Genomic DNA, 23,265 nt, shown 5'->3' on the forward strand with positions numbered 1-23,265 from the left:
CAGTGGGCACCAGGCCACACATGATACACATACTTATATGTAGGCAAAACATTCACACCATATATATAGTGAGTGTTTTAAACATAATGTATGTATACACACACACACACATATACATACATATACTATGTGGTGTGGAAAGTCCTTCTGTATATGTGTTGTTTTTATTGGTTAATGAATAAGGAAACTGCTTGGGCCTATGGCAGGGCAGAAGAGAGTTAGGGAGCGAAAACTAAATTGAATGCTGGGAGAAAGAAGGTGGAGTCAGAGAGCCGCCATGGAGCTGTCAGAGGGGAAAGATGGGAGCTGTTAGCTAGAACCTTGCTGGTAGGCCACTAAGTTTGTGGTAAAATATAAAATAATAGAAATGAGTTAACCAAAGATAGAAGATCTAGCTAGCAATATGCTTATGTGATTAGTAAAGGAGTGATTTAAATAATATTGTTTCTGTGTGATTATTTCAGGTCTAAGCGACCAGGAATGAATGAGCAGTCTCCCCCAACAACTATATATGTATTATATATCTATATACTTTTTTGGGTTTTGAGACAAATAACTAAAATAAATAAAATTCATTGCTTCATTAGTTTGGACTTTGATGATGTTCTTTCTTTGTTCTGTTATGGGTTCTCAATTTGGAGTGGGTAGATGTTTGTTCAAGTATCCCCATAAATAGTTATACACACACACACACACACACACACACACACACACACACATTCAACCATAAATATACACCAGTCTGAGCTCTGCACTGTGAGGCTAGGAAGTGCTGACTTTGGCGGATGATCACCCATATTTGACCTACAAAAGGTTTTCAGGGAATGGTGCCTTGAATAGAAATGAAGGAATTCAGTCATGTGAATTCCTATATGCTACTTCATCAGCTTTACCTACTAGAGATAAGAACATAGTTCCCATAGAATTAAGAGTTTAGACATTTTCACCTATTTTGGTGTGTGTATGAGTGTGCGTGTTTGCATACAAAGCACAGAGCAAGCATATCAGAGGTGACACACACTGAGGTCAGCTGGGGTGTGTGGAGGTGTGGACCCACACATCAGAACATTGTTCAAGAGTGTGCCTCAATGTCCTTACTCTGGTGAAGGAAGGAGGATCATCTGTCTATGTGTTACTTTCATTGGTTAATAAAGAGACTGCCTTGGCTTTTGATAGGATAGCAGCTTAGCTAGGCGGAGTAGACAGAATGGAATGCTGGGAGAAAGAAGCAGAGGCAGAGAGCTGCCCACCATGAAGCTGCCAGGTCAGACATGCTGAATCTTTCCCGGTAAGCCATGACCTCGTGGTGAGACACAGATTATTAGAAATGGGTTGAATCAATATGTGAGAGTTAGCCAATAAGAGGCTAGAGCTATTGGGCCAGGCAGTGTTTAAAAGAATACAGTTTCCGTGTAATTATTTCGGGCATAAGCAAAGCAGCCCACTTCTTTCTACACTCTGGGACTTTTCTTATCCAGAATTCCATTGCTCTCAAAGATTTGCTTCAGGGCTGGAGAGATGGCTCAGTGGTTGAGAGCACTGACTGCTCTTCCAGAGGACCCGGGTTCAATTCCCAGCACCCACATGGCAGCTAACAACTAACTGTAACTCCAAGATCTAACACCATCACACAGAGATACATGCAGGCAAAATACCAATGTATGTAAAATATAAATAATTATATTAAAAAATTCAAAGATTTGCTTCAACCTTCAAAAGGTCCCTGAGAAAGTTCTACCGGTGCTTGCCAATACACTAAAGCATGTTCTGAGAAAACATGGAGTACTGTGGGTCATGCAATGTGAAGTAAAACCTGGAATTCACTGTAGAATCCATCCTCTCAGTGCCTTGAGATGCTGGTACCCATGGCGTTCATTTGTGTGAATGTCTCTTTCTGCAGGCCCACAATGTTCTTAAAACCAGGTCTTTATGTTGGTGGGAATTTGAACCTTGCTACACCTGGAATGGATGCCAAAATGTATTTGCTGAACTGACACGTTTCAAATAACAAAAAAAAGTCTTGTTTATGAAAGCCAAGGGCCAGCCGGATTCATAGAGGCCATGCTGTCAGGAGAATGAACTTTCTCCTCAGGCTTGACAGAAACATGAAATTTTGTGCACCCTTGTGTCCAGCGCACGTCAAATGTCAAGGGTGCATAACTGTTCAAGTCTCTCCAGAAATAGTGTCACACAAAGCTATTTGAACAAAGTTTGACCCCTTGTGTCAAGTCCCCTGCTCCAATAATATCAGCTACACCGCAGGACGCAAGTGTTAACTTCAGCAGGTCAGAAATTCAGACATAGTTATCTGGAACGGCCTTTCTGCCTCCATTACACAGATGACCACCCCTCTTTGTTCTGAAAACCAAACCCGCCTCTTGGCAAGATTCTGCTGTCTTGCCAGGTAACCTGGCATCTGTGGGTCACTCACCCGACTGCCTGGGCCCTGCTACTCACAGAGAGGCCTGGGTTGGTGGAGATACTTGGCACTACTTCTCCTGGTTAGCACCTTTGAGTACTACGAGGAACTAACAGGGACCATAGTTTTTCTGTCCCCAGTTGTAAAAGAGAGTGGCAAGGCAGGTGCTGGCAGGGCCCTGACAGCCATCTGTATCCACAATGATCAGTTCCTAACAGACCTGGCCTCAGGCTCAGCAGAGGCAAGCATTTAAATACAGGCTTTGCGATTATGTGTGTCTCTGGTGACTCAGCAGATGATGAAGTCACCCCCTGAAGGTAGTTTGTTATCTGATTCACTACCCCAGGTAGAGAGGAGCATGCTGTGCTGTGGGGTGGACTCTAGGGGACACATGCAGAAACTCCAGGACCCGTGGGATGTGGGGGCATGCGGCCTTTCCCTGGGTGCTCATGGGAAGTTGTAGTCAAGGCAGGCAAAGAGAAGCTGCTTTGACTAATTTTTAGTGGCTCGGGCTGCCTTTAATTATTTGGTACCTGGCTGTTTCAGAGGTAAACAGGAAGACAGCAGCCCGAAGAAAGAACCTCTCTGAGGCTCTTCCTTGTTTAGGGCGCATATAAATAGCGTATGAATATTGGATTTGCCACTCCGTCTTTGATTCAGAAGAGGAAGGCTCTCTAGGGACATCATTGCATCAGAAGAGCCATAGAGGCCATGAGCGGTGACACAGGCTGCTATTCTAGCTTTCAGGGGTGGAGGCGGTGACATCTCCAGTTTGAGGTCAGTGTGGACGATGTGGGAAAACCATCTCAGGGCAGGGAAGATGGCTCAGCAGGTAAAGATTCTTGCCACCCAGCTTGGTGACCTAGGCTTGGTTTCTGGGACCCTTGTGGTGGAAGGAGAGAGTTGCTTCCTCCAAGTTATTATTCTCTGGCCTCCACATAATTAAAAAATAAGTGCCTTTCTTTCTTTCTTCCTTTCTTTCTTTCTTCCTTCCTTCCTTCCTTCCTTTCTTCCTTCCTTCCTTTCTTTCTTAAAAAAAAATCAAACGAGAGAGAGAGAGAGAAAGAGAGAGCCCTGGGTATGAAGCCCAGTTGTATTGCCTTGCTGGACTCCTTGCCAGGCCCCATCTTTCTCACTCACAATGTAACATAATGGACACAGGACTTGCCCAGCATGCAAGGTACTAGTGGGCTTCCAAGCTCCCTGTTTCCAGGTTTTCCTGGAGCCTCAGGCTCCTCTGAACCTCAACCTGGTGCCTTCACTTTATGCATTCAACACGCTCCACACTTGCCTCATTTGTACAAGATGAGTCACGCCGTGGGCCTCAGGCTCACTTTTCTCTGGTATCTGTAATCTCATCCTGATCTTTAACTGAATATTTAAATGCCTTGCTTTAGGTACCTGGATAACTAGGCCGGTTCGTCATAGGACTTTTAAAAAGCTTCATCTGTGTTATTCTGGGTAAAACTGCAGTTTCAGTAAAAACAGATTGACTCGAGACATTAATACTGCGTTACCGTCTCCATTTGTGTCTCTTAGAAATGACATGACTGTAATGGAGCAATTGCTTAAGCTTCATCTCATTTGCTCATCTAAACACTAATTGGCCTAAGTACAATAATTTCTGCTGTTAAATTCAGACATGTTAAACATTTGCTTGTTAAAAATCAGCTTTTATCTATTACGGGGTGCACAAAGAATATAGAGGATGATTTTGCCAAATATGATTACTGCTTATCGCCTGAGATGAGCTTTTGGACAACATAAACGTTCGATCTTAGATTTGCACGCAACGTATTGATTTATTTATAATGAGCTTGAAACAACTGTGCACAAACAGTAACAGTCTGCCCTGTTCTGGAAGGAGCCTTGCTGGAGAATAAGAAACGAGTGACTGTTTTTAATGCTTCGCCGGTGAAGTCTGGTTGTTCTGAGTGTCTCCTGGGTAGATCATCACAATGGCCTTAGATGGGCTCACAATAAGAAGACGCCAGAGTAGGTAATCGTCCAAGAGCACATGGCCAGGGACAGATCAGTGGTGATACCACTAGCCACACCTTTGGGAGACAGTGGTCCCGAGTGCTTGCCACAGACCCCTGTCCACTTGAACTGCGGAGGACCTGTGAACAGGCAGTGAGACCTAAGATGGCGAAGCATCAGGGCGCTGCTGCACGGACAGTGTTCTAATGGCTTGCCCACGTGCCGCAGAGCTACAAGTCAGCCGGTCCTAATTCTCAGAAGCCATATTAAAGCTAGCACCTGCTCTGCTCCAGGCTCTGATTACCCCGGCTCAGCAGCGCTCAGTGACGCTAACCTGATTTCAGTGTGCTCTGCAGAGCCCTAATCACATTTGTGCAGCAGGAGGGGGCAGGAGCCAGAGCAAGCCTCTATCTTCAGAGCCTGCGGCCTTTCTGCGAGTGACAGAGCCTGTGTGACCTCCTCCCCTGCTGTCCCCACCCCACCAGCCCTTTTCCCTCACGTACGTGCCTTGCGGGCATTGCCCTTTGCTGATGTTATTAGGTTGGCTTTATTGGAGAAGCAAACTATCATGAAGAAAATAGAAAGAGAGATGCTTTATTGTAGGACTCCGGTCTATGGAAGGACAGAGTCAGTGTTCTTAGGCAGATCAGACTCGGCCAAATAAGTCTCTTATTCTCACTAGTGGGTATCCAGCTTGAGGGGTCTGCAACTCTTGACATATACTGAAGGTTACACACCTGTAACACACATGTACACATGCAAATACTTCTGATCATCACAGAGCATTAGGGAACTTAGGCATGGCCTAGCTACTATTCCTTCCCCATCTGTGGCAGGAGGCTGTGTCCTAGTTGAACAGTCCCAAGCTTGCACCTTGAAATAGCAAACCGTTTGCACTGTCTCAAATATCCTATGCTCGTTCACACTGATGAATGTTGTCAGTCCTCATTCCTCTAACAACAACAACAACAAAAAAAAATGCAATGCACCATGAATCCCTGTCTGTCCAACCTCTAGGATATAGTTGCTATAGTGTTGCTTAGCAACAAGACATTATTGATCCTCTCCAAAGCTGATTGCATTGATGTGGGAGCTCCCTCTGTGTGCTGTGATTACCATTAATGAATAGAGATGCTTTGGACGTATAATAGGGCAGAACTTAGGTAGATGGGGGAGGGGATGACTAAACTGAATGCTGGGAGAAAGAAGGGCAGAGTCAGAGAGACATGTAGCCCCACTGAAGAAAGATGCTGAAACTTTAGCCGGTAAGTCACAGTCAGGTGGTGATACACAGATTAATAGAAATGGGTAAAATTAATGTGTAAGAGTGAGCCAATAAGAAGCTAGAGCTAACAGGCCAAGAAGGGATTTAATTAACACAGTTTCTGTGTGATTATTTCTGGTTCTGGGCAGTCAGGAAACAAACAAGCGGCCTCCTTCAACATTGTATCTTCTACTCTTGTCTGTATTTGTAGTTATCGTGAAATGGTGCAAAGACCAGGCATATCTATATCTTTGCTGTGAAAAACCATTCCAAGAGGAAACAGATGATGGTTGGTCAGATACCCTCAGGGTCGGTAAAGGTACACTGAGATACAAGCATTTGTCAAATGTTTGAATGCTTGAATGAACTGTGACACTTCCCTTTGTGCCAGTGCATAGGACTGGAGATATCTGTGACTTCTGTCTGCAAAACGGCAAGGCGCTTTCTCCTCGAATATTTTCTCCAGTTTGGTTCATTAAAGCACAGTTCAAAAAAAAATGGCATATTGTTTCTCTCTCCCCTCCTGCATGAAAATAAAATTTGACTCTGTTTCAATGAACTGTGCAGCCTTCACTTCAGTGCTTACGTTTCTCCTTATTTGGTTTCTCCAACTGGGCACACGAATACAGTTGACCCTCTGTATCTGAGGTTTGATTTGAGGTTGAGTTCTAACAACTTGACGCTGCTTAGGTGGCCAAGAATCTGAGACTAAATAGGCCACGAACCTAGGAGAAAAACCAAGTACTACTGTTCTGTGACACGAACGGATCAATAAAACGAGCCCTGATGACCTTCTCCTCTACTCACAGATCACTGTCTTGCTCAGTCCTCATCAGAGAAGCTTTCTCCTGCAGTAGACAGGAGCCAACACAACTGGACAGTGTGAAGAGTGTGGGAGAACTGGGGGCACTCGGTCTAAAAGGGAGGTGTTCACCCAATCACTCCCCTATACACAAGAGGAGGCAAAAGGTTGTAAGAGCCAGAGAGAATGCACGGCCCTAAAGAAGCAGTGTCTTCCAGAAACAGTAGGACTAATGCACATAGGAACTCGCAGAGACTGTGGCAGCATGCACAGCAGGGCTAAACTAGACAGGGTCTCAGTACTGAGCTGGGAAAGCAGACAGGAACTTCCACCCACGGCTAATGATCTAGCTCTAAATAACAACTGCTTGCAAAGGAAAAATTAGTCTCACTGGGTATACGAAACCACACTTCAGGGCAGGCGCATGCGCAGCAGGAGATGGCCAGCGCAAAGTCAACTCAAAAGTGTTTTTGAAGGTTTTTTGTTTTGTTTTTTTCTTTGTCTCATCTTGCTTTATGTTGACTCTTTTTTTTTCTTTTGTTTTACTTGTATATGTGGCTTCTAATTTTGTGGTTTTATGGTATGTGTATGTAAGTATTTCTTGTGACCTTTCTTTGTTTCTCTTTTCTTTTTTAAAATTTTATTAATAGTAGTAAATTTTTTTGTTTTCTTGTTTTTGTTTTTTCTGAGACAGGATTTTTCTGTAGTTTTGGTGCCTGTCCTGGTACTCCCTCTGTAAACCAGTCTGCCCTCTGCGACCTGAGTTCTGGAAATAAAGGTGTGCATCACCATCACTTGGCCCTTCCTTTTTGTTTGTTAGCTTGTTCATTTTATTTTATTCTTGTTTTTTATTATTTATTATTATTTGCCTGCTTGTTTTCTTAAGAGAAACAATGTGTGGGGTTGGAAAGGTGAGGAGGTGGGGGAACTGGGAGGAGATGAGAGAGGGGCAGCCATGATTAGAATATATTGTACAAAAATAACTATTTCCAATTAAAAGTGAAAGTTTTAAAATGCTAGGGGAAAAAAAAATCCAGAAAGTTCCAAAAGAAACACTTTTATTTGCTGGGCATGAAGTATCGTATGCCGAATCATGAATAAAACGATGTGTAGACATTGCTTTAGACATCAGAAGCCCTTAAAATACATAGGAAGACACCAAGGTTATATGCGCATACTGTGGGCTCTCATATAACGCACCTGAGCATCCACAGGCATCCTGGAAACAATATCCTGTGGATAGTGAAATACATCTGTATGCATAAACCTCTCATTTCTGTACATTTTCCAAAAGCCCAATGTATATATTGAATGTAAACATTTCATTACAAAAAATTAAACTGAGCCCAGTACTGCAGGAAATTTGAGAGTGTGCTGGTTAGTTTTTTGTCAACTTGACACAAGCAAGGGAATAGGGAATCTCAACTGAGAAAATGCTCCTATCAAATTAGCCTGTAAGCAAGTCTGTGGGGGCATTTTCTTGATTAATGTGTGATGTGAGAGGGCCAAGCTCGCTGTGGGAATTGCTACCTCTGGGCAGAAGGTCTGGATTGTATAAGAAAACCAAGCACACCACGAGAATAAGCCAGTGAGCAGGATTCCTCCATGGCCTCTGTTTTACTTCCTGCCTCCAGGTTTCTGACTTGAGTTCCTGCCCTGACTTCCCTTCAAATTGACTATGATTGGGTTGTGTAAGTTAAATAAACAGTTTCAGCCCCAAGTTGCATTTGGTCAGTGTTTACCACTGCAACAGAAAACAAAATAGGACAGGGGATATTATATACCATCTAGACAGAAATTAGAAAGGCAGAAGCAAGTCTTTTCCTATCAATCATCGCTAGGAAAAAAATCGACGGACTGGGGAAATTGCTCAGTTGGTAAAGAATCTGCCATGCAAGCATGAGGATTGGAATTTGATCCCCAGCAGCCATGTAAATAGTTGAGTGTGGCGGTATGCGCCTGTAACCCCAGAGCTTGGGGAGGTGGTGAGAACAGCTGAGTGCCTGGAGCTCACTTCATCACCTAACCTAGCTCCAAGTTCAGGGAGGGACTCTGTCTCAAAAATTCAGATGGAGAATAACTGGAGAAGATATCCAACATTGACAGCTGTTTTCCACACATACACACACAAGGACACATGTACACATACTACTGCATATACATACATGCATGCACACGGACATGCATACATTACACCAAACACAAACAAACAAACAAAAGACTAGAAACTCTGGGTTATGCTACAACATAGAAGAACCCTGAAGACCTATGCTAAGTGAAAAATGTCTTTCATGAGAAGAGGTACCTTAAGGCACTTGGAGCGATAAAATTCATAGGCACACAAAATACAAGCGATTTCCAGGAGCTTAAGGGAGTGGACGTTACTATTTAATGGTCACAAAATTTCAGTCTTGTGAGAAGAAAGGAATCAGATGCATTGACAAAGGGTGATGATTGCATATATACTAATCATTTGAACATTTGTTTGTTTCGTAAGTTGCACATGCAGGTGCAGAGTTGCAAAGAAAAGTTGTAATATTAGCTTCTAGAGAAAAACAATAGCAATGATTATTTTGAAAGTTCGTATTTCCTAACAGACACCCAGATGGTCCCTGGCCTACAGTAGCGGGACTCCAAACTTTTCAACCTCATGGCAGTGTGGCAGTGGCACACAGCCGAAACCTTAGGTCTAATGTACTAAACAGCCTGAAAAACACATTTGGAAGTGGTTAATGTATTTTATACTATGTGTATTTCCCCTAAATCAAAAATTAAAAAAAAAATTCACAGAGGATAAAGTGGAGACCACATAGCAATAACAAAAGAGTAACTTTTCGTGATGCCAAAGGGTCAGTTCCCCCAAGGAAAGAACAGCCCTTATTGGTATGCATCCCCTCAACAAAATACAGGAATTAAAAATTGATAGACCTGTACAAAGAAATAGATGAGCCAACCCTCACAGTTAAAGACTCTTAATACTCTTCTACCAGGAATAGATAGATTCAAGAGACAGAAATTTGATAAAGATGTACTCGAATTGAAAAGTACCATCAATCATCTGAGCTAATTAAATCTGTAAAATACTTCACATAATGATCATAGAATATCTTCTTCACATGTTTACGTGGAACGTTTACTAACGCAAGCCACTTTCTGGGTCACGAAGCACATCTCAATAAATTTGAAAGGATAGATATTGTACAAGATATAGTCTGAAATTACAGTGGAATTTCATGAGAAATCAGTGACCAAAATATAGCTAGATTACACTCCAAATTCTGAATAATCATAAAATCCATTTCAAAATGTCTTAGGAAAATTCTCAAAAAAAAAAATACTAAAAAGCACTTCAGCTCATAGAAAATGACACTGCAATTCAAGATAATTTATCACCAAGTGAAATTGCTTAGAGAGAGATTTATAGCATTGAATGCATCTACTAGAATAAAGAAAATCTAAAATCTATAACCCAAGTGATCACCTCAGAAAACTAGTAAAAGAAGAAAATTAAGTGCAAAGTGAACACAAGAAAATAAAAAGAAGTGTCAAATAAATCAATGAAATGGAAAATAGTAAAAAGTTGATTCTTTGAAAAGATCAATAACTATGATGGCCTTCTACCCATATTAGCTAAAACAAAACAGTAAAGTCACAAATTACTAACATTAAAATTGAAACTGGAATCATCATTGCTGATCTCATTGACACTGGAATGATAATAAAGGATATGATGGGCTCTAATCTCGTAGACATTAAAGGAATAATAAGAAATATCGTGGGCTCAGTGTCCACAAATTTAAAGACACAAATGAAATGCATAAATTTCTTGAGAGACTTAACGTAAATCTTACATAAAGATAAATAGATAATCTCAGTAAAGCTGCATGTATTGAAATTGTGTCTGTAGTCAGTAACTTCAAAAAAAAATCATAGCACACCATGCCCAACTGGACTCCTTGGTTGCTCTATTGATCAATGTGATAATAGCCACCAGTCTCATGGTCGATATTGACAAGTGAATCTAAAGGTTATAATCAAGAGTCAAAAACCTTAAAAAGAAAACAAAATTATTTTTGAACAATAATATCAGAGTTCTGATTCCACCTTAGCCAACGGACTACAAACCTGCAATAACCAAGACAGTGTGGTCTTAGAAAAAGAAAGAAAAAGCCAGACCAATGGACCAGAGATAGGTCTACACATGTAAGCCAAGCGTTGACAAAGGAGAAATGGTAGTTTAATGGAGGAAGTGTAATCTTTCAACAGACGACTCTGGAACAACAGCCCATCACAACACTCACACACACACACACACACACACACACACCCTCTAAACACATTTTCCTTCTTTCACAAAAATCATCTGAAAGTAGATGATAAATTTGAGGATAAAGTAGAAAACTACAAAGCTCCTAGACTGTAACTCTGGAGAAAATCTATCTGGTCATGGTGTTGAATCAGTTGGCCGGAGTTCTTTTGTTCTGTTTATACAGAAATAATGTGTAGCCAAGGAGACAACCTTCAAGTTCTGGGCGCTTTTGTTTCCCCTGGTGTTTTGCAGCCGTGAGTGATGGCAACAAGCAGGTGGGAGCAGCAGCAGGTGGTACCTTCTAGTGTTACAGTCTTCATGCATGCCTTGGATATTGGGACTCTAAGCCCTGTACGTGCTCCAGCCCTTGTGTAAGCCTAGAAAGCTGGGATTTTTCAGCCCTTGGTTGTAATTAGGGTTGAAGTTTGTGGGCAGCGGGAGAATAAGGATTTCTCAGCTCTTGACAGCAACCAGTGTCACAGATCTTGTGTAGGCCAAGGAAGTTGGGATTCCTTAACCCCAGACCCTGCCCAGCGCTACGTGTTAGCCCTGGGGCATCTGAGACCTTTGGTCCCAAAGATCTAACAGTTCTCTGGAATTCCTCTGGCAACCAGGGCCTGCAGTTTTTCTTTTCTGACACGGTCTAGTCTTTTATCCTCCTTCCGTCTCAGCTGTCCACCCTCTCCTGCCGCCCCTCTTCTTGGGCCCTTCTTCGGCCTGCCCTAGCTGCTCTCAGACTGTTCATCTGATTCTCCTTCAGCTGTCAAGCAGCTGCCTTGCCTCTTTCACAGCCCGGCCTGCCAACTGCTCAGCTGCCACCGCCACTGCCACTCCTGCTGCCTTTGCCACCACGGCTGCTCTGCTTTGCTCTGCTCTCTCTCTCCCTGCCACTCGGCCCCACTACTGGGGGAAAAAAAAAAAACACTGGAGAGAATCCTTTTATTAGGCCCTAAAATCGCAACTGCTGGGAAGGCAGCACAAGCTAGTACGTCGGAGCTGATACGCTTAGTGGGCTGGAAAACCTGGGAGTACAGCCTGAGGAGAGGCATTTAGGCAGAAATGGCCGTTTGTTTTGGCCCCACATAGCTTGGTCTCTTAGCGCCAATCACACCACTGAGACTTCTAGTGGGATCCGTCCCAGCCTTGCCGCTTTACCACCAGTCACAGTAGTTCCTTTGCTAGGCCGATGTAGGTGTGGTTTCCTTTCGGCCTAAGTGAAAACGGTCGCGGGGTTATATAGAGCTCATGGAAGCATGTGATAGCAAAGAAGGCTGCCACAAACGGTTTCCATCAGCCCTCGCTGGAGCAGTAGTCGGGGCGATCAGCTTAAGGCTGGCTGTCTTGTAGTTTTCCTAGGGTGTCTGTGAAATGTTCTCCATGGCTGGTGCTAGCGTAAGGGTAGTTGACTGTTTGACGGACGGTTCTGTTGCAGCTAAGGCAGCGAGGGGGAGTCTGAGGTTGCTAATTAGGAAGTCAAACCATGTCATTCGCCTGCGTGTTTAATTATTTATGAGAAATGAGCATCGCAAGGAGTTCTTCAGGACTTTGTCGTTAACACTAACAGTATTGGCTGTTGCTGTGAGCCTTTTTTTTTTTTTTTAATCAGCCGTGTTTTATACTACTTCAGGAAGGGAAACGTCCCTCTCACCATCTTACGTATAACACCAAAGGCCGGGCCCGCGGGAAGAATTGATAAATTGCACTTCACTGAAATTAGATATGTTTAACCAAAGACAGAAGACACGATTCAGAGAGTATAATAACAAGCTACAGGCTGTGAGCAGACGTTTGGAAACCACCAAGTCAGTATGGAAACTTTGTGTTCTATTTTTCTTCTGGGAACTGGGGCTATGGCTTGAGTGTGGAATGTCCCTCATAGGCTTATGTGTTTCAACACTTGCACAGATGGTCGTACAGCTTTAGAATGTTGTAGAACATTCCGGACATGGGGCCTTGCTATGGGAAATGGGTCATTGCGGGACAGGCCTTATGGGTTCTTGGCCAGCTCTCTTCTTGCCTGAGCTCTCTGCTTTTTGATGCTGATACGATCAAACAGCTGTCTCACATTCCAACTGCCCTCCAAGCAGCCCCTGCTGCCACCTGATAGGCCGTGTCCCTTAAACCGCGCGCCAGGATAATCCTTTCCTTCTTGAGTTATTTCTGTTAGGTATTCTGTGGTAGCAGCAGCCTAAATCTGCCCTATCAAAATCAATCTGTTACTTAAAAATAAAAATTAAAAAAAAATCAAGCCAGGTTTTGACATTGATGGTTTTTGAAGGAGAGTCAGTTTCCTTAAGGGTGTAGCTCCTGGTATGTCAACTGTTCTCCAGTGGAAGGTCTCACACCCATGGGCAACACAAAGTAGACTCCGTGGGTTATTAAAAAAGAAAAAGAAAAAACAAGATATAAGTTTAGGAGTAGAAAGGGAGATGTGGGTAGTTCTGAAAAGAATTAGGGAGAGAAATTGGGGGTTAAGATGATCAAAGTGCATTGTACAAAAGTCTCAGGGAATTAAAAAAAATTTATTAAAAAAAGAAAACAGTTAAAAAATCAGCATAAGGGCTGGAAAGATACCTCGGCGGCTGAGAGCACATACTGTTTTTGCACAAGATCCAATTTCAGTTCCTAGCACCTGTTATGGGGCAACTCACAGTCACCTGTTACTACCTGTAGTTTCAAAGGAATCCAACATCTTCTTCTGGACTCTGGGGGTACCTGTACAACCCCCACACATACACATACATACAGATCCACACACATATACACATATCCCTGCACACAGACACAGACTTTAAAAAAGTCTTTAAAAATCCATCAACCATTTAGAACACAAACAAAAGAATGACTTCACATCTAACAAAAAAATGTATGGATGGTACATATCCATATGAAAAGATATTTAACACTGACAGTCACCAGAAAAATGATTATGCCCCTCAGAGATATTACCCTCCTAGATAGAACTAAAATAAAAAATGACCACACCAAAAGGCTTGCGAGGAAGCAAAAGAACCTAATTTTTTCAAGCTAAATGTGGGTATGCAAAACAAGACAGTCCAGAGAACATTTTGTTAATTTCTTTAAAAATGTATCCCAAAGAAATAAGACTCTTTCTCTACACAAATACCTATGCATTGATAGTCACAGATATTTGATTGGCAGTAGTTGGAAAATGAGAGCAAATCAAAGCATTTCTCAGTAGGAAATGGGTGAACAAGGTGTGGGCTAAACAGCCTGGTACCAAATCTGTGGCAGAGCAGTAAAAAGGAACACACGTGAAACCTGGGAGGGGGGTCCCAAAGGCACATGATTGAGTAAAGAGATGCTAATCTCGGTTTTTCACACACTGTATGATCCCATTTCTATAACATCCTCAAGATTACAGACTCTTAGAACACAAAACAGATTGTGAAGATAATGGGAGACAAGAAGGTGAGAGTAAAGAAAGGAACCACAGGAAATAAGATTATTTCAGGAAAAAGAAACATTTCAGTATTTTTTGTTTTGTTTTGTTTTTGAGACAGGGTTTCACTGTCGCTTGGAGTCTGTCCTGAAACGAGATCTTATAGACCAGGCTGGCCTTGAACTCATAGAGATCTGCCTGCCTCTGCCACCTGAGGGCTAGGATTAAAGGCGTGTGCCACCAACACCCAGCAAACATTTCAGTATTTTAACTAACTGAGTAGTTGGGGGACTCCATAGTTCTAAAGATACAAACACAGTAAACTAGGACCAATTTCTGAGTTATAATGTTATAGTGCAATTATATGACCTGTAATACTTAGGGTAAAATGGGTATAGAATCCCTTTGCTTTCGTTTTTAAAAGATTTTTTCTCTTATTATTTTAAATTATATGTTTGTGTCTGCGTATAGGTACATGCGTATCAGTGCAGGAATCCACAGAGGCCAGAGCCGTTGCATCTTCCTGGAAGCAGAGTGTAGACACCTGACATAGGTGTTGGGAACCGAATATTTTTTTTTTTAAGAAGGAAAGCACAGAAAAAGGCATACAAGAGAGTTGACACTCTGGGGAACAGACGGAAGTCCGTGTAAGCATAAAAGAGGGAAAAAATAAACAGAAGTGAACCATGAGAAGACCATGGGTACTTCCCCAAACTGGTATCAGAATCCACCTTAGACTCAAGAAACTTCATGAAACGGAAATAGAGGGAATACAAGAAACAATTCTCTTTGAGTCATGGTAAAATCGCCTAAAAGTCAAAACGAAAAACAAACCCTTTAAGACTGGGAAAAGGAATTGCCACTTTCCCCCTTGTCTCCCTGCAGGCAGTAATAACACGGACAACAAGCCTCTTACCAGACATCACAGAAGAAAGTCAACAAATGGAGATAGGCTTCCTCCTTAGCACTAGATGCTCAGCTGTAATGGTTAGTGTTGATCCTCAGCTTGAGAGGATCTAGAGCTACCTGAGAGATGGGCCTCTGGGAATGCCTATGCTAATGGATATGGGAGACCTGTCGTAATGGTAAACGGGACCATTTCCTGGGCGGGCAGCTGGACTGCCGAAAGTGGGAAAGCCGTATGAGCATGGGTGTACATGCGGTCATTGCTCTGGATGTACTGCCCTTGAACTGTGAGCTCAAAATACCCACGCAGGACCTTGAAAGGTGGCCAGGCCGTTAAGAGAACTGGCTACTCTTCCAGAGGACTGTCGTTTGATTCCTAGCACCCACAGAAAGGCTCACAGTCATCTGTAACTCCCATTTCAGGGGACCTGATACCCTCGACCACTAGGGACACTACACACAAGCGATGCACAGAGTCCATCCAAGTGCCGTGCGAAATAAAGTAAAAATCTTAAAAATCAAGCAAAGCCAAAACACCCTTCTGTCATTAGGTTGTTTTTGCCAGGGTATTCTATCAGTAAAATTATCTTCCAAAAGCAAATGGCAAAGAAAGATGTTTTCACGAAAATAAAGCCAGAAGACCACATTGTCGATTCACTAGAATAAATTCTAAAGGTCTTTCACACAGAGGAAAGTAAGAAATATAAAACATATGGGTGTTAATGGACTGATATGGTAGATTAACCTAGATTTATGTTGCTCTTACAAAATTGCAATGTCTATTAGACTTTAGGCACGTGTAGATTTGAATGTATACTAATAATCACACAGAAGGTGTCAGGGAGGTATACTAAAATATTATATAACCAACAAGATAAAAATGAAGAGAATGGAACAACTTAAAAACACTCAATTTTTAAAACGTCAAAAAAGTAGAGAAAAAAAATAAGTGAGCCAAACAGAAAATAATTACAAAGATGGTAAATAACATTTAAATCCATCAGTGATTAATTTTGGTGATTAATCATCAGTGATTAATCAGTGGAGAACTGGGTAGCAGTTGTTACAGAGGAAGGAGGTACTTCTTAACAGCAAGCCTCCCTTAATTAAAAAGGGAGACTTCCAGTTTTTCCAGCACCATTTGTTAAAGGTACTACCTTTTTTTTTTAGTGTGGGTTTTGTCTTTTATATTTTTATTTTTTTATGATTTATTTATCTTTTATTTTATGTGCATTGGTGTGAAAGTGTCAGATCCCCTGGAACTGGATTTTCAGACAGTTGTGAGCTGCCATGTGGGTGCTGGGAATTGAACCTGGGTCCTCTGGAAGAGCAGTCAGTGCTCTTAACCGTTGAGCCATTTCTCCAGCCCCATCTTTTTTATTTTTTAAGATTTATTTATTAGGGGGCTGGAGAGATGGCTCAGAGGTTAAGAGCATTGCCTGCTCTAACAAAGGTCCTGAGTTCAATTCCCAGCAACCACATAGTGGCTCACAACCACCTGTAATGAGGTCTGGTGCCCTCTTCAGGCCTGCAGGCATATACACAGGTTATTGTATACATAATTAATTAATAAATAAATAAAAAGATTTATTTATTACGTGTCCAGTGTTCTGCCTGCATATATGCCTGCACACCAGAAGAGGGCACCAGATCTCATTATAGATGGCTGTGAGCCACCATGTGGTTGCTGGGAATTGAACTCGGGATCTCTGGAAGAGCAGCCAGTGTTCTTAACCTCTCTAAGCCATCTCTCCAGTCTTCATGGGGGTTTTGTCTATTTAATCCTTGCCAAAATCAGGTGGTTGTAGATGTCATCTTACCTAGAAATTTGATCCTTATTTTATACCCTACAAAAAGATCCACCCTAAATGCACCAAAGACCTCAACGCTGTACTCAAAACATCTAAAGGGAACAATAAGAAGCACAGTTCCGGATACAGACTCAGAGACATGGACTTCTCATGCGCTCTGACTGTACAGAAAATAAGGCCAACAACTGACAAGCTGCAGAGCATGAAATTAAGACGATTCTATGCTGCAACGTACATCGAGTGAAGGAGCAGCACAGAGAATATAGAGGAAATCTTTGCCAGCTTTGCATCTGACCGAGGATCAGTGCCTAGGATGTATAAGGGGCTAATAAACCAAAACATCAAGAAAACAACCCAATTAAAAATGGGCTATACATGGCAGAGAGTTCTCAAATAAAGAAATACACATGGCTAATCTTAGCCATCAGGGAAATGCAAATTAAAACTGCTTTGGTATTTCACCTTACCTGGTCCCAATGACCAAAATAAATGAATGACAAAAGACACTCCCGAGGCTGTGAGAAAAGGGGAACACCACTCCCTGTTAGCGGACATACAAACTGGCACCACTGGGGCATGGAAATCAGCATGACGTTTCTCGGAAAGTGAGAAGCCTTGTGACCCAGCTACATCCTTCCAGGGCATACACCCACAGGGCTCTACAGCCCGCTCCAGACATAACTGCTCATCCATTTCCATTGCTGCGCTCCTCACAATGGCTAGGAAATGGGATGTGCCGGCTCTCAGTTCACCAATGGCTAACGAAGAGTTTCGTTCCACTTTAAGGAAAAACGAAATTTGCAAGCACGTCGATGGAGTCGGGTAACCCAGACCCAGAAAGATGATGGCCACACTTTATCTCCTGTGTTTGGATCCCAGCAGCCATCTTCAGACGTGTGTGTTTACCTTGGAGCACTTGGAGAAGTCAGGGGAGTAGAAAGGCCTTGCTGTGGGGGAAGAGGGGGCAATAAAGAGCTTAAGGCTAAGAGGATAGCAGAACACAGGTGGTGTGAGGAGGACAGGAGCCTAATGAGACAGGGGGATTACATGGGGAGAGAGACGGGGTGTGGTGTGAAGCACGAGCTTGGGGATGCATCACTTCACACTGAGAGTGTTTTAAAAATCCACATGGAAGGCAGCTATTTTATAAGCTTACTAAGAATCATAATAATAGGGTTTGGATGTAGGCACCCTACCCGAGGAGTTAAGGCTACTCCAAGAAACCCTGGGTTCCTTCCCCGGCACTGGAAAATAAATGGGAAAAAGGGGTTTCTGAACAACCTCCTGAAACCCAGATGCACACTTAGAATCTTGCTATTAAATATGACCTATGCCTGGTTCTACCAATAGACATGCTTCCAAAACGATCCTGGAGTCTGCATTCCTGAAGCTCCCCTGGTAACACTCTGTAGCCAGACAGAAAACCCATAGAGCCACAGCCATGACACTCCAATGGCTTCAAACATGACATATTAGTCCCAGGCAGAACATAGCGCTGTGGCTACGTCGGGAACATGACGACTCTCAAACTCCAGGTGCAACCCCGTTAGAATGCATATCTAGGCACAAAAGAGCCAGCGTGCCGTTGACTAGGTAGACATTTTACGTCGGAAGGGTAATTCCCCATTTGCTCACAAGCCTCCCACAAAGCCTCCCACAAAGGAGCCTTCTTATTATCAGTTGAGAGCAACAAATCCAGGCAGTAAAGCCTAAAGCGGTTATTTTTTAAATGTTATTAATTTTATTCTTTGACAATGTATATAACATATTCTGGTTACTTCCATGCCCCGATTCTCCCCAATCGCCTTTCTCCCTCGGACATTCCCCCTTAGAAGTCTCTTCCTTACTTTCAACATTGTTTGACTTTGTCATGTGACCCACTGATTTTGACCATGGCTGACTGTGTCACTAAAAGCTTCAGGGCATCCTTTGGAGTGTGAGGAGCTGTAGGTAGCTACCTGTAGGTAGCCATGTATCTTAGTTAGTTTCTGTTGCTGTGATAGAGCACCATGACCAAGGGGGAGAAGGAAGACTTTATTTGAGCTCACTGTTGTAGAAGATAAGTGGCCAAAATGTCGGCTTGACAGCATGCAACAGGCATAGCGGCAGGGACAGGAAGGCAAGAATTCACAGCTTGAGCCTCAAGCAAGAGGCAGAGAGAGTGAACTAGAAATGGTGTAAGGTTTTTTTTCCCTCACAGCTCACTCCTAGTGAAAGGCTGAACCAACTGAACTCCATGTCACCAATTGGGGACCAAGTGCTCAAATGCCTGGCCCAAGAGGGGCCATTTGTCATTCAAATCACTGCAACAAGTGAAAACAATGACTACCTCTTCCAAGAACACATACACATACACACACACACACACACACACACACACACACACACACACAACTCACGCATGCCTCGAACTCTACCCTAGCCCCACGCAGGACCCAGAGGATCTGATCCCACAGTGCCATATCCAACAAACATTCAACTTACAAAGAATGGAATCAGGCCAGCTGCCTTGTCTTGCTCCAGGGCCTCCTGAAGGGCAGAAGCTCTCATGGAAAAGTTGCCATCTGAAGGGATTGCTTTTAACTTTACTCCACCAATTAATCCAGCTCTTTCTACAGAGGAGTGCGCCTGCAAGGAAAATAAGTAGAGCTGAGTCTGAGGGTGTGCTCCCAGGGCTCCTGAGTGTGCCCCGGCTCTTGATGCCCCACGAAGGTGGCAGAGTTGGTTTCTCCTCCTCCTCCTTTATGAAGTCAACTCTTTCCTGGACTGGTTTCCATCCTGGAGTCTTGCTTTTCAATCTAATGGATCAAATACTCCTAAGAGTGAAATGTTGGCTCTCTAGTAACTAAGCTTCTCATTCTTTTGTGTGATTTTAAATACATGTAGATTTAAATATGTAACAATATGCACACCACAGGTGACACGGTTGTATAATAAAAAAACATGCAGGGCAGTGATGGCACATGTCTTTAAGCACTTAGGAGGCAGAGACAGGCAGATCTCTGAGTCTGAGGCCAGCCTGACCTACAGAGTGAGTTTCAGGACAGTCAGGGCTACACAAAGAAACTCTGCCTTGAGAAAGGAAACAAACAACAATAAAAAAAAAATCCAACAACTAGCAAGGTTAAAATGAAGAAAAATGGGTTGGAGAGATGGTTCAGAGGTTAAGAACACCAACTGCTCTTCCAGAGGTCCTAAGTTTAGTTCCCAGCAACCACATGGTGGCTCACAACCATCTGCTATGAGATCTGGTGCCTCTTCTGACCTGCACTCATACATGGAGGCCGAATGTTGTATACATAATACATAAATAAAATCTAAAAAAAAATAAAATAAAATGAAGGAAAAGGAACAATATAAAATAGTTAATCAAAAAGTCAAGACAATAAAATAAGTGAGCTAAAACTACCACATTTCTGTCTGTAGGGTTTTATGAGCATGGTAATGAACTCCAAGTCAGTCCTTTCAAGCCACAAGTTGGACTGAGTGGTCACAGCAAGCACGGTGCTTTTTATCCCTTTTGCTAATAGAAAAAAAAATAGGCTTTGAGAATGTACATGATTTACAAAGCTGGGATTTGGCATCAGGTTGGAGCCTCACTTCCAATTTTTCCACAGCGGAACTTTAAAGGCAGGCCACAGGGGCACAGTGCAATTCCACACTGCAGAGATGGTAACCAGCCAGTTGTGCGGGCTCGCCACATGTGTACTTTATTTCTGACTAGATCTATCAAGCTCCCACGATGGAATAAGAAGTTTCACCCCTCCTGATCCCCAGGGAACTGCTCTTGGGTTGGACGTGATGCTAACTGTTCCTTGGATTCAGCTCCAGGGTCGGTGGGGGGGGGGGGGAAGGGGAGCATTGGGCCAATGCCCACCCCAGCACACTCACCTGATCAGATGTGTAAGCGACCAGTTTTTCCATGATGGCTGCTTGTGTCAACTCTGGGGAGGCTGCCTGCAGCTGGCGGATCACTTTGGTCCGAGCAGCCAGTAGGGCCACCAAGGTGGCTTCGCTGGCACTCCCCTGAATCCAAGAGAGAAAGGTCAAATGAAATTGGAAACGCTGCACAAGAATCCCTGTCTAAACTGTTGGAAGACATATTATTGTGTCCATAGTTTCCTTTCAAAGCTGAGCCAGAAATTGCAAAATTCACTCGCTTTTGCATCTCACATCTGCAGGGGCTGGTTTAGCTCTTGTAATTACTTTGACATTGCTTTATCCATATTATGTCCCAGGGAGCTAACATTCTGATCCTGTAGCATATACAAGACTCTGCAGGTGTTCTCTCATGGGTTCTTTAGGCCTGGTCTGGGACACACTGTCTCCACTTCCATCAGAGGAAGAGACTGATCCAGGGCACCCTGCCCAATCCCTGCTCTGTGTTCCTATGCATGTGGACGGAACAATTTGTATTTGCTTATAACATAGGAATGCATTTTCCTTGACACACGGAGGTGGACTTGGACAGTTTCTCCCCATCCTTCATGGAACAGGCTGGATTGTGCTCGCTTACTTCCTGCACTCGACATATTGAGGCCCTAGGCCTCAGCTTCTCAGACTGTACTGTATTTAGAGAAATAAGATCTCTAAAGCCAGCCATGGTCTACACTACGTGATATACACACGTATAGTCTTAATAGTCTTAACACTAACAAGCCTGAGGCCCGAGGATAACTGTGAGTTCAAGGCTAGCCTGGGTTCTCTACAGTATGAGATTGTCTCAAAAGACCCATAAGAAGAGAAGGCTGAAACCAAGGAAGATAAGAGGAAATGAGGAAGGACGGAGGGACAGAGGGGACCTTTAAAGTAATAATTGAATCTTTCGGGGAGACCCGAATCCAATCCGAGTGCTGTCCTGAGAATAAGAAACTAGCCAGCAGACATGACGCAAACAGGGGTGAGGCCACGAGGAGACAGAAGTGAGAAGACAGTTAACGAAAAATTCAAAAACTGAACTTCAGGAAAAAAACAATGCTGCGGTCACTCTGGTCTGGGCCTTCAGCCTCCAGGACTCGGAGGCAATGTATATGTTGTTTCAGCCATCTTTGCTCTGCACTTTGTTGCAGCAGGCCTAGTGAGCCAGTGCACGAAATCTCCACCATCTAGTTCAGCAAAGTAAAAAGTAAAAAATTGTACACAGTTCCTCTTTCGAGACTGAGAGTGAACGAGAGAAACAGAGTCTGTGCCCATCGTGTTACCCATTTAACTTGTAAGATAATCCTCTTTTTAAAGTTTTTCACCTTCGGGTGGGTTTCTGCCACATTCCCTGGGCTTGCAGCACGAATTAGCTAAAAGTGTAGCTCCATTTGGTCTTTCCTGGTACCTCCTAGCATTTTGTGCTCAGCTTCCCCGGTAGGCAAATCCCGGGGAAAACTCATCATATTTTTTGCTGATTCTGAAAGTTTATACGAGCATGGAATTTTTCAGATAAATGTACAAGCACAGTGAATTGTGTAGAAATGAAATTTTTTCTTATTAATATTTTTTCTCCTTCGTCAGTCATGATCTCCCACTTTGATCTCTCATCCACTGTTTTTACTTACTCTTCTGAATCAACTCCTGTTCCCTGCGGAATGGGGTAGGTTTTCCAGCTAGATGCGTGTGTTCCTATTTCTGCAGCAGTAACGCATGAGTTCAAATAAACAGATAGACCACGGTCTTCACTCAGCATCTGAGTGACTCACACATCCCCTTCAGGCTGTACTTTCACAAGGGGTTGTTTTGCACAGGCTCGGACCATGTCAAAGAGGCCCGGCTGACCAGACAGGCAGCTCTTTCAGGAAATTCAGGCTGCTGAAGGCAGACCCGCAGCGGCATCTCCCCTTTCTCCTGCGCATCCCAGTCCCGCTTATCTCGGTCCCTCTGGCCACATTTTGTTTTTCAAAGAAAGTGTGGGTAGATTCCTTCTGAGAAGTGGGTGGGGGTGGGAAGCGGCGGGAGGGGGGTGTGAAGGGGCAGGAGAAGGGGAAGGAGGGGGAGCTGGGGTTGGTATGGAAAAACGAAAAGTAAATGTTTTTAAGAAAAAAAATTAAAGAGGGTTGAAAAAAAAAAACTCTGGATGTAGTAGCACACACCTTTAATCTCAGCACTAAGGCAAGCAGATCTCTGTGTGTTCAGGACCAGATTGATCTACATAGTGAGTTCCAGAACAGCCAGAGTTACATTGTGAAGCTCTGTCTGGGGTGGGGGTGGAGGGGGGAATGGGTAGAAAAAAATTTCATCCTTTCTTCAGAGCCCTGGACTTATTTTGTAATGAATGATTTTGAGTGGCCATGCCACACCAAGGCAAGCCAAGCTCACTATGAGCTCGGTGGGCACTGTTCATATTCTGAGAGAAAATTCTTTATTTTGTCAACAACAACAAAAAA

The 23,265-nt window shown here is 43.2% G+C and overlaps 1 protein-coding gene across 3 annotated transcripts in view; it reads right to left on the bottom strand.

Moving 5' to 3' along the window:
• Positions 1 to 23,265, bottom strand: part of Ddc (dopa decarboxylase) — an 88,859-nt gene that overhangs the window by 33,533 nt on the left and 32,061 nt on the right. For all 3 annotated transcript variants that reach the window (XM_048435449.3, XM_085692219.2, XM_085692218.2), the window contains exons 5-6: positions 20,786 to 20,920; positions 19,379 to 19,522 (exon numbers count right to left, since the gene is read on the bottom strand). In XM_048435449.3, coding sequence (XP_048291406.1) covers positions 19,379 to 19,522; positions 20,786 to 20,920 — 279 coding nt within the window. The remainder of the gene's footprint in view (positions 1 to 19,378; positions 19,523 to 20,785; positions 20,921 to 23,265) is intronic.

Source organism: Myodes glareolus, chromosome 8 (genome assembly GCF_982192425.1).
Source record: "Myodes glareolus chromosome 8, mMyoGla1.1, whole genome shotgun sequence".
NCBI lineage: Eukaryota > Metazoa > Chordata > Mammalia > Rodentia > Cricetidae > Myodes > Myodes glareolus.